The 12,011-nt window shown below is 42.4% G+C and overlaps 1 protein-coding gene and 1 long non-coding RNA gene across 4 annotated transcripts in view; one reads left to right on the top strand and one right to left on the bottom strand.

Annotated features, from left to right (window-relative positions):
* Positions 1 to 2,869, bottom strand: part of LOC105238279 — a 34,821-nt gene extending 31,952 nt beyond the window's left edge. For both annotated transcript variants that reach the window (XR_004624781.1, XR_002142997.2), the window contains exons 1-3: positions 2,803 to 2,869; positions 769 to 890; positions 41 to 94 (exon numbers count right to left, since the gene is read on the bottom strand). This is a non-coding gene — a long non-coding RNA (uncharacterized LOC105238279). The remainder of the gene's footprint in view (positions 1 to 40; positions 95 to 768; positions 891 to 2,802) is intronic.
* FGD5 (FYVE, RhoGEF and PH domain containing 5) overlaps positions 1 to 12,011 on the top strand; it is a 118,887-nt gene that overhangs the window by 105,290 nt on the left and 1,586 nt on the right. For both annotated transcript variants that reach the window (XM_034658816.1, XM_002920680.4), the window contains exons 18-20: positions 801 to 931; positions 6,670 to 6,798; positions 11,635 to 11,789. In XM_034658816.1, coding sequence (XP_034514707.1) covers positions 801 to 931; positions 6,670 to 6,798; positions 11,635 to 11,789 — 415 coding nt within the window. The remainder of the gene's footprint in view (positions 1 to 800; positions 932 to 6,669; positions 6,799 to 11,634; positions 11,790 to 12,011) is intronic.

The following is a 12,011-nucleotide window of genomic DNA, read 5'->3' as shown; positions in this document are numbered from 1 at the left end:
ACCTGGGGACCACTGTTCTTCTGGGTGGCTTTTCACTGACCTGTGGTTGGTGCCTGGAAGCACTTTCCTGGGGAGGCTCAGAACAAAAGCAGCCCTAGAGGAAGAAATAGGGGTTTAAACCCATATCTGGGGCACCATTTCCCAAAATGTTAGCTCCATGGGAAATGGATAGACACTCCCAGAAGAAGGGCCTGTGGGCAGCTATGCTTGGGAAATGCTGGGTCAGTGCCTCTCTGTGAAGGGGACAGCAGGCATGGTGCTTCAGGTTTACTTTGCCATAGTGACCGTCTCTCTTTTTGAAAATGTTCTATAGACTTGTGTTCTGTGGGACCTTTACAGGATAAGGATTTTGAGACAGATAGCAGGGGAATTGTAGATCAGGGGAGGGCTGAGGGCTCCTTGAGTGATAAAGGAGCCCGAGGAAGCCAAGCTGGTCCCTGAGAGACTGTGCTCAGGGTACAAGCTGCTTGGGTCAGAGGGACAACAACTGTATACTAGGTCTAAAACCAAAGATTTCTCCTCCTTGGGGCCACCTGAGGCCATCATGGAGGACAGCCCAGGTGAAGAAGGGATAGCCAGCACCCAAGAAAAGCCTTCCTTCTTGGCCCCTGTGGCCTTTGTGTCACTAGAGGGAGTGTTCCTGTCTTTCTGGTCACACCTAACCCCCATCATGAGGCTGATTCCCATCTTGGGAAGGACCCAGAGCTCTAATTTTACAGGAATTGGCATTCCAAAGCAAGACGCATGCCTGTCCATGTGGACACTCACCTCCTTTCCCCTGTGGCTTGTCTTGGTTACAGAGCGGCCCGTGAGCATGAGCTTCCCCCTGTCCTCCCCCCGCTTCTCGAGCAGTGCCTTCTCATCCGTCTTCCACAGCATCAACCCCTCGACTTTCAAGAAACAGAAGAAAGTCCCTTCAGCCCTGACTGAGGTAAGGCAGGTGGACTGCCTGTGTAGGAGGCAAGGGTTTTAGAAGTTTCATGGTCCTCCACGGTGGGCAGGCTCAGACCACCACCCCCCCAGCCTGGCTGAGCTCTTCAGGACAAAGAGAATTCCCAGTGGGAGACACTCTAGTGACAAGGACTGACTCACCACTAACAAGGGCCTGTCTCCTGGGCATGACTGATACTATGCCTACTTGGTGGCAGAAGGCAGGACCTGAAATGTAGATGGTGTTAGAAGTCTTTCTCATCCCTCTCTCCCCTCCAAGTCTTTCTTTTTGTCTCCTTACTTTCTCTCCTGTCCCATGGCCTAGACCTGGTCCCCAAGGGTAGTGCATAGATCACTGGGGTTCTTCTGACTGAAATAGCCATGGTCCTGGCTTAGCCCTCCTTAGCAGGACCTCAGAGCTGCGCTGTCCGCTCGGCCTGCGGGTCGCAAATCGCCTCCAGTCCTGAGCCTCCTGGAGGGTGTAGGACTGTCTACAGGAAGCCTCAGAATTGCTTAAACTCAAGTCCATCCTGTAAGGAGGGCCAGATGATATGTCTGTATTCTGGTCACAACCACAAACAAATATGCGCCCATGAATATACAAGCTGTCAAAAGAAGTGTGATCAGCTGTTTCCAAGTTTTTGCATTAATATTCGTTATTGAGTAGCAGGTGGCAAGGGTTTAAAAGAGTGTTAGAGTATGGAAACTTTAAAGGGGTGCAGTTCTCATTCACTTAATTCCTTTGCATATTAAAAATTCTTGGGAATAACAGATACATGGTAAAAAATTTTTTTTCAAAACAGCACAAAAGAATACCTGATAAAACATGAGTTTTTCTCCCTCCCCAAACTCCTCCAGTCCCACCTACCCCCAGAGGTAGCCACCATCAAGTTTTTGTTTTTGTTTTTTTTACTGAAAAGATAACAAGTTGTACTGAATCTTCTATACACTTTTCACACTAACTTTCTCTTAGCTATCATTCCACTAGTGGTATCATTCCACATTTCCTCAGACATACAAATCTCATGCTTTTTACGTTGTATGGTTGTAGCATCATTTATTTAATTAGTCCCTTCGCACCAATTGAGAAAAGATCACCTTTTCACTTTTGCTGGGTAGTCACTTACAGAACCTGAATGTTCCATGGGCACAGAGTTTGAGAACCACTGCTCTTAGCCTTCTAGAATCCAGCTGTCTCTGATGCTGGTGTCCTAGCTAGCCCTTTGGTAATTCTTGCTCAAAGTGACAACCTTTTTATTAGCCAGCAAAGACTGCCCTTAGTGGGATTTGCAGCAGCCCCAGGAGAAATGTGCCCCACCCTGTCACCCACTGCCCTGTCTCCTTTCCCCAGGAGCTCCACCTTAGCGGTAAGCCCTGCTCCCCCATGAGGAAGTCTGCAGAAATGCTGCCTCCCCGAGCATCTGCCAGAAAGGGAGGTCAGAATTGGTTTCCCCCAGCATACTCTGTCCACTCTGCCTTTCTCACTCTGTGAGCTGCCCTGGCAGGGCAAGTGCAGGGAGAGAAAGCCAGTGTCTGGTGCTGGGAGTCCTGGAACCTGTGGCGGAGGCAGGCTCCTTTCCTGGTACTTCTTAACACAGCCCAGGCTGGGCACCAGGGTGGCTCAGTCGGTTGAGCGTCTGCCTTCTGCTCAGGTCATGGTCTTGGGGTCCTGGGATCAAGCCCCACGTCAGTCCCTGCTCAGTGGGGAATCTACTTCTCCTTCTCCCTCTGCCCCTTCCCCCACTCATTCTCGCTCGCTCTCATGAATAAATAAAATCTTTAAAAAAAAATCCCAGGCTGGTGGTGTCCTCCTTTCCCTGCAAAGAAGTTCATTGACATTAGGAGTATTTGCCAAGAGATCCAAGTTCTTACCCTCTCTTCAACTAATTAGGGATTGACCTTCAGTAGATACCGCCATTCCTCTAGGCCTCAGTTTCCCCATCTGTAAAATGGGAAAGTCAGATAAAATTATTTCCAAACCTGTCCTTCTTGCTCCGATAGTAAGATTAGTATTTATGACCAGTTCCGTGGGTCAGGCACTGTACCTGTCAGGCATCTGTCTTATGTCATTTAATTCCAATTTTGCTAGTAGGGAAACTAAGACTTAGAAGAAGTAAATTGCCCATATTACCCATCAAATAACTGGGATAACCTGGGCTGGAACCACAGACTGGTATTGCTCTAAACATGTGTTGGGTTCTGAACCCCCACATAAAGACTGCAACAGACAAATACTACTTCTAGTAACAACAGAAATTAAAACTCCCCATTAGGAAGAAGATTATAAAACCTTTTAAGTAAATATTACAAAGAGGATCCATCCTTAAATACAAGAGATGAGCTTAAAAGTGTAAGAATCAGGGACGCCTAGGTAGCTCAGTCAGCTGAGCATCTGACTCTGGGTTTCGGCTCAGGTCACAATCTCGGTATCATGAGATCGAGTCCCACATCGAGTCCACGTCAGGCTCCACACTCAGTGCAGAGTCTGCTTGAGATTCTGTCTCCCTCTGCCCCTCCCCACATTTGTGTTTATGCATGCTCTCTCTCTCCAAAATAAATAAAATCTTTAAAAAATTTTTTAAAAATGTAAGAATCTAATTTATTTTTTTTGAGTGCGTATATGTGGGTTTTTAAATTTTTTTCAAGGTTTTGTTTAAATTCCAGTTAGTTAACAGTGTTTATTAGTTTCAGGTGTACAACATAGTGATTCAGCACTTCCATACACCACCTGGTGCTCATCACAGCAAGTGCCCTCCTTAATCCCCATCACCTATTCCACCCGTCCCCCCACTCCTTCCCTCTGCTAACCATCGGTGTGTTCTCTGTAGTTAAGAGTCTGTTTCTTGGTTTGCTCCATCTCTTTTTTTTCTTCCCTTTGCTCATTTGTTTTGTTTCTTAAGCTCCACATATGAGTGAAATCATATGGTATTTGTCTTTCTCTGACCAACTTATTTCACTTAGCATAATTCTCTCCAGCTCCATCCATGTCATTGCAAGTGACGAGATTTCATTCTTTTTCGTGGCTGAGTAATATTCCACCGTATGTATTTACTACATCTTCTATAGCCATTCATCAATTGGTGGACACCTGGGCTGCTTCCATAACTTGGCTGTTGTCAGTAATGCTGCTATAAACATTGGGGTATGTGTATCCCTGTGAATTAGTGTTTTAATATTCTTTGGGTAAGTACCCAGTAGTGTGATTGCTAGATCGAGATAGTTATTTTAACTCTTTGAGGAAACCTCCATACTGTTCTCCAGAGTGGCTGCACAGTTTGCATACCCAACAACAGTACAAAAGGGTTCCCCTTTCTCCACATCCTCACCAACACCTGTTTTTTCTTGTGTTGTTGATTTTCGCCATTCTGACAGGTGTGAAGTGGTATTTCATTGTAGTTTTGATTTGCATTTCCCTGATGATGAGTGATGCTGAACATCTTTTCATGTATCTGTTGGCCATCTGGATGTCTTCTTTGGAGAAATATCTGTTCAAGTTTTCTGCCCACTTTTTAATTAGATTATTTGGTTTTTGGGTGTTGAGTTTTATAAGTGCTTTATGTATTTTGTATACTAACCGCTTATCAGATATGTCATTGGCAATTATTTTTTTCATTCCAAAGGTTGCTTTTTAGTTTTGTTGATTGTTTCCTTTGCTGTTCAGAAGCTTTTTATTTTGATGAAGTCCCAGTAGTTTATTTTTTGCATTTGTTTCCCTTGCCTCAGGAGACATATCTAGAAAGAAGTTGCTACAGCTGATGTCAAAGAGGCTACTGCCTGTGTTCTCTGGGATTTTTATGGTTTCAGGTCTCACATTTAGGTCTTTAATCCATTTTGAATTTATTTTTCTGTATGGTATAAGCAAGTGGTCTAGTTTCATTCTTTTGCATGTTGTTTTCCAGTTCTCCCAATACCATTTGTTGAAGAGACAGTCTTTTCCTATTGGATATTCTTTCCTGCTTTGTCCAAGATTACTTGACCATATAGTTGTGGGTCCATTTCTGGGTTTTTTGTTCTGTTCCATTGATCTCTGTATCTGTTTTTGTGCCAGTACCATACTGTTTTAATGACTACAGCTTTGTAATATAACTTGAAGTCCAGAATTGTGATGCCTCTAGCTTTGCTTTCCTTTTCAAGGTTGCTTTGGCTATTTGGGGACTTTTGTGGTTCCACACAAATTTTAGGATTGTTTTGTTCTAGCTCTGTGAAAAATGCTAGTGGTATTTTGATAGGGACTGCATTAAATATGTTGGTTGCTTTAGGTAATATAGATATTTTAACAATACTTGTTTTTCCAGTCCATGAGCATGGGATGTTTTCCATCTTTTCGTGCCATCTTCAGTTTCTTTCATTGGTGTTTTATAGTTTTCAGAATATAGGTCTTTCACCTCTTTGGTTTGGTTTATTCCTAGGTATCTTATTGTTTTTGGTGCAGTTGTAAATGGGATTGATTCCTTAATTTCTCCTGCTGCTTCATTATTGGTGTATAAAAATGCAACAGATTTCTGTACATTGATTTTGTATCCTGTGACTTTACTGAATTAATTTATCAATTCTAGCAGTTTATTGGTGGTCTTTTAGGTTTTCTGTATATAGTAGCATGTCATTTGCAAATAGTGAAAATTTTAGTTCTTCCTTCCCAATTTAGATGCCTTTTTAAAAGTAATCTGTACACCCAACATGGGGCTCAAACTCATGACCCCGAAGTCAAGAGTCGCATGCCCCACTGACTAAGGCAGCCAGGCGCCACGATTTGGATGCCTCTTATTCCTTTTCATTGTCTGCTGTTGCCAGGACTTCCAGTACTATGTTGAATAAAAGTGGCGAAAGTGGACATCCCTGTCTGATTCCAGACTGTAGAGCTCTCAGTTTTTCTGCAATCAGGATAATATTAGCTATGCTCTCAGTTTTTCTGCAATTAGGATAATATTAGCTATGCATTTTTCATATATGGCCTTTATTATGTTGAGGTGTGCTCCCTCTAAACCTACTTTATTGACTGTTTTTATCATGAATGTATATTGTACTTTGTCAAATGCTTTTTCTGCATCTATTGAAATGACCATACGGTTCTTATTGTTTCTTTTGTTAATGTGATGTATCACATTGATTGATTTGCAAATATTGAACCACCCTTGCATCCCAGGAATAAATCCCATTTGATCGTGGTGAATGACTTTTTGATGTATTGTTTTATATGGTTTACCAGTATTTAGTTGAGGATTTTTGCATCTATGTTCATCAGAGATATTTGGCCTGTGGTTCTCTTTTTCAGTGATTTCTTTATCTGGTTTTGGTATCAGGGTAATGGTGGCTTCATAGAATGAATTTGGAATATTCCCTTCCTTTTCTGTTTTTTTTCAATAGTTTGAGAAGAATAGGTAACTCTTGTAAGAATCAATTTTAGAAGGAAGAACCTTTCCCCCAGATATCTGCAGTTTCGTATTATGGGGCCTTGGGGGTTGGGGAGAGGGAGCCAAGAATGTGAACCACCACTCGGGGCAGCACTCCTAAGGGTGGTTTTTGACTCTTGTGTCTCCTGGGTACACTCAGTAAGTCCTGTCTTAATCCCTGGTACTGTTTTGCTGATTTGAGGTGCTGGACGTATCCTGAGACCTTATCCAAGTTTCAGATTTCAAAGCAGTATAAACATTCTGCCAGCTGGCTTGCAATGTCATTTTAGCCCTGTCCGAACCATGCCTACCACCTGGTGCCCTGACCGCTCTGCTTCTCTTCTGTCAGGTGGCCGCCTCCGGAGAGGGCTCTGCCATCAGTGGCTATCTCAGCCGGTGCAAGAAAGGCAAGCGACACTGGAAGAAGCTCTGGTTTGTCATCAAAGGCAAAGTGCTCTACACCTACATGGCCAGTGAGGTAGTGGTGTTTCTCTCCTCTCACCTGGGAAGGCCCTCAGGTTAAGCTCATGTCTCAGAATGTCCATCTGGGTATGCATAACACCCCATCACCTGCGAGGCAGTGTGCTGGATGCTGGCTCCAGTTCCCATGTCACTCAAGTCTGTGTTGAGCAGTACCGTGGGCTGATGTTGCTGTGACTATACAACCGTGCGTGGGTTCCAAGTTGAAAGAATTTACCATTTCTCTGTGGAGATAAGGAAGGACAGCATGCAGACCTGTGCAAGTGTTTGAAGGTTACAGGCCCAGCGTCTAGCACAAGCCAGGCACTCCGTAAGAGCAGGCTGCTTTTTGCTCTCCACCTCAGTTGTTTGGGACAGAATTCAACAGCTCGGAGGAAGCTACCACACTTTTTTGCTCTGTGTATTTCTTTTATCAGGGAACTACATTGTTTCATGGTAATGTTTCTACTAAATAAAACTGAAGTTGATACTTTTTACAGAGCATCCTCCCTTTACATATAAAATGTAGAAGGGCCTTGGAAGTCAAGCCTGCTTCCAGAGTAGCCAGGTGTGGGCTATGGTTATATAGCACGGTGCTGTCTGGTCTTGACCCAGGCTGAACCCGGAGAACAGTTTGAAAGATTTCCATGTCTAGGCCGCACCATCTGGTGGCTTCCACGGACTAAACCCACTTTGAAAATGGGATTCAAGTGCCCAGATGCAGAGGGTGTGTGCTTTACCCCAGGAGGATATTCACATCAGCACAGGGCTGGCCCTTCTACCCTGACCCCAGAGGCTGGCGAAGGTGCAAGACACTTTCTTTTTTGGGGCATAAACTTTCTCTTACAAAAGACCTGCGGCTGTGATGGTTGGAGCCTGCCCTTTCCTCAGGGAATCCCAGAGGCCAGCAGGGACACAGACAGAGGGGGACCCACAGTGGGCCTGAGTGACTCCAGTGCTGAGTGAGCCGAGCCCTCGCTGACATAGCCCACAGAGGACCTGAGGAGAATTTCGATCTTTCCAGAACAAACTGAAATGTGATGTAATGCCCACCTGCAGCCCAGGGCAGCATCTTCCAAAGTAGGTCTTATACGGCATGCTCACAGGGGTTCTCTGAACACTGGGTTCTGAGGGGACCGTGAGTAGGCAGTTAGTGGGAGTACTTCTCAGAATCTGTAACATACCCAGGTGTGTTGAGTATCTCTGGAAATCTGAGGAGATTGGCCAAGCTGGCCTGACCATAGGCCCTTCCTCATGGAGTATCTCATGGAACTATCCCATTTCATGGACCAGTCTTTGGGAAGAAATTCTTGCTTAGACAGGTGAATGAAGGCTAGTGATAATTAAATAACCACCAAAGAGGTAAATCCTGTCTGAGAGTGGAAAACCCATCCTCAGTGCAGTGTCCATTCTCTAGGTCCTGAGCAACGGTTGTCATTGGAAGCGACACCCTAAGTTGATTTTAAAAGGTGGATTTTAAGTATGCTTCCAAAGTAGTTTTTCTATAAAGAACTAGTACAATTTCTTAGTAAGACCATGCCAGTGATAGGACTAAGCTTTCCAATTCGATCAAAGAAAAAAGATTTGATAAAATGGATAGCCAGTTTTCACTGTGTGTACTACCGTGAACCCCAGTTGTTTACCTGGGCATCCCCACCTCATTTCTATCCCCAGAGGCAGCACACTGTTCTGAATTTTTTCTACCATGGATTGGTTTTACCTTGTTTTGTTTTGTTTTGTTTTACCTCTTCTAGAATCTTGATGTAAATAGAATCACATATAAATGGGACTTCTTCCACTCAGCATGAGGTGTTTGAGTCATCCATGTTTTTGAATACAGCAGTAGGTCATTACATTTCATGACTGAGTAGTATTCCATGTTGTGAACATACCAGCCTGTGTTTATCCCATTCATCAGTTGAAGGACATTTGGGTTGTTTCTGATTTTTGGTGATTATGAATAAAGCCCCTTTAACCTTTTGTATATGGGTTTTTTTCATGAAAATAGGTTTTTATTTCACTTGGGTAGACACCTAGGATTGGAATTTCTAGATCATAGGAAGGTATATGTTTGGTTTATCAGAAATTACAGACCGTTTGCAAAGTGGTCTACCATTTTATACTCCCCTCAACTATGTACGTAAGTGTGAGAGTTATGGTTGCTCCCCATCTTAGTCAACACTTGGTATTGTCAGTCATTAATTTACTAGTATCTCTGTGTGGTTTTAATTTAGATTTCCCTAGTAACTAATGAGTTACAGAGTCTCTAACTAATGATGTGCTTATTGGCTATTTCTGTATTTCCCTTTGAGAAGCGTCTGTTCAGATCTCTTGCACATTTTTTAAGTAAGTTTTCTTATTATTGAGTTACAGGAATTCTTTACATATCTTGGATACCAGTCTGTTGTCAGATAAATGTTTTTTTCTTTTTTAAAGATTTTATTTATTTATTTGACAGAGATAGAGATAGCCAGTGAGAGAGGGAACACAAGCAGGGGGAGTGGGAGAGGAAGAAGCAGGCTCATAGCAGAGGAGCCTGACGTGGGGCTCGATCCCATAACGCCAGGATCACACCCCGAGCCAAAGACAGACGCTTAACCGCTCTGCCACCCAGGCACCCCGGATAAATGTTTTGTGAATATTCTCTCCCTGTCTGTGGCTTGCCTGTGCATTTTCTTAATAAATGAATTTGTTCTGTTCTTATGGTAAACAGAGTTTTTAACTTAAATGAAACCTTATTTATTAATGTTTTCCTTTATGGCTGTTGATTTTCATATCATAAGAAACTTGTCTACTGCAAGTCACAAAGTTGTTCCCTGTCTTTGCTTCTGAAAACTTGAATGTTTTAGCTTTTATATTCACGTCTGTCTGAAATTAATTTTGGGTATGGTGTGAGACAGGTTGGGGTTCACTTTTTTCCTTATGGATATCCAGTAATTCCACACCACTTGTTTAAAAAAAAAAAAAAGACTTTCCTTTCCTATAGGATTATTTTGGTGCCTTTGTTAAATATCAAATGACTAAATACATTTGGGGCTATCTCAGAGTGTTCTGTTTCACTGATATATTTACCAATTCTTATGCCACTACCTTACTGCCTTAATCACTAGAACTCTATAATAAATCTTGAAGTCAGATTGTGTAAGCCTCCAACATCGTTTGTTCGTTCGTTCGTTCTTTTTTTTCTTTGAGAGCGTGTGCACGCAGGATGGGGGGAAGGGTCAGAGGGAGAAAATCTCAAGCAGACTTTCCACTGACACAGGGCTCAATCCCATGACCCATGAGATCATAACCTGAGCCAAAGCCACCAGTCTGATGCTTAATCGACTGAACCACCCAGGTGCCCCTCCAACTTTGTTCTTTTTAAAGATCGTTTGGGGTATTCTAGGTCTTTTGTGTTTCCATATAAACTTGTCAATTTCTACCCAAAAGCCTGAGATTATAACAGGGATTGTTGAATGAATTCAGGGAGCATTGCATCTTAACAATATTGAATCTTCAAATCTATGAATATGGCATAAATCTTCATTTATTTAGCTCTTTAGTTTTTCTTTTAATGTTTTATAGTTTTAGGAGAGAGGTCTCATACTTCTGTTCTTGCATTTCTATTTATTCCTGTTTTATTTTTTGCATGCTATTTTGAATGGGGTTTATTTTCTAGTTGTTTGCTATAAAGATATTAAAAATTGATTATCCCATAATCTTGCTAAATTGATTAATGGTTCTGGTAATTATTTTATAATCAAAAAGTCCTTTTGCAAGCACAGATAGTTTAATTTCTTCTTTTTCTGAGCTTTGTTTTTCTTCTTCTTGCCTTAATGCAATGGCTAGGACAATTTTGAGTTTAACTCAAGCACCCTTTTGCCTTGTTCCCCCAATCTTAAAGGAAAAGCATTCAGTATTTCACTATTAGGTAGGATGTTAGCTGTAGGTATTTTATAGATGCCCTCAGAGTAAGGAAGTTCCCTTCTAGTTTGCTGCGGGTTTTTTTTTTTAATCATGAATCGATACTGAGTTTTGTCAGATGCTTTTCCTGATCCAGCAGTCTTTGAAAATTGATTGCATGTTATACACAACCTCAACTCCTCCTCCTTCTCCTCCCACAGCCTTCTTAACTAATTATATCTTAACTAATTATTTAACTATATATCTCTTTGTGCATGTGTGGTTTCATAAAGTTGTATTTTAATAAGCATGTATTTTCACATAAATATGTATGTGTAAATATATCTTTATATACAGAAATCTTTTTCCACTAAATACTGTGATTTTAAGATCCATTTATGTTCTCTGTGTATGTCTCCTCACATTATTAGCAACTTTATAGCACAGACACCCTAAGTGCTCCATATTGAGACGTTGTGGATGAGGGTGTGGGGGAATAAATATAGGGTATGTTATCTGAGTAACTCTGGAAAACAGAGTCTCTAACTAATCAAGTCAGCAGAAAGAATGCAGTGTTAGAAGGTGGTCATGAGTCCAAATTCTGGTTCTGCCCCTTACTAAACTGTGCGATCTTAGGGAGTTATTTACTTTCTCTGAGCTTCAGTGTCGTCTTAGAACAGGAGTGACACCTTCTATGATTGTTGTGAAGATTCAACAAGATAATATAAAGATGAAAATGCCTAGACCCTAATAGGCTGTGACAAGATGTTAAGGTTCTTTCTCTCCTCATGACTGGTCCAGGTGGGAAGAGAGGGTGAAGAGTATGTGTGTGGTTATTCCATTGTTGCCAAAGCCCGCCTCACACAGAAGGGCTCGTCATGCATCTTAAATCAGAGGGAATAGTAAATGCTGAGCAGTTGACTGTGTGTAGTGCCATGTTTAATATCGTTTTCCCCTTTGCCCTCTGCAGGACACAGTGGCCATGGAGAGCATGCCCCTGCTCGGTTTCACCATTGCCCCAGAGAAGGAAGAGGGCAGCAGTGAAATAGGACCTATTTTTCACCTCTACCACAAGAAAACTCTATTTTATAGCTTCAAAGCAGAGGATACCAATTCAGCTCAAAGGTACCCAAATAACTAGGCCTGTATCTCCTTGCCTCTCCCTCTAGAAGGGAACAAGTTGCTACCCAGGGCTTTGGCTTCTCTCTGCTCCAGCCATCCTGTGCCATCATATCCCTTTGGGCCACAGTAGAACAGTGGGACTACCTGTTCCTGGTTGTAAGATTTTATTCATGATTCATTCATACAGGCATGCTTTCATTCAGAAAACCTTTGCACCATGTGCCA

The sequence above is a fragment of the Ailuropoda melanoleuca genome, chromosome 4 (assembly GCF_002007445.2).
Source record: "Ailuropoda melanoleuca isolate Jingjing chromosome 4, ASM200744v2, whole genome shotgun sequence".
NCBI classification, from domain to species: Eukaryota; Metazoa; Chordata; class Mammalia; order Carnivora; family Ursidae; genus Ailuropoda; species Ailuropoda melanoleuca.
Note: the sequence above shows the minus strand (reverse complement) of the source record. Positions and strands in the feature narration are given on the sequence as shown.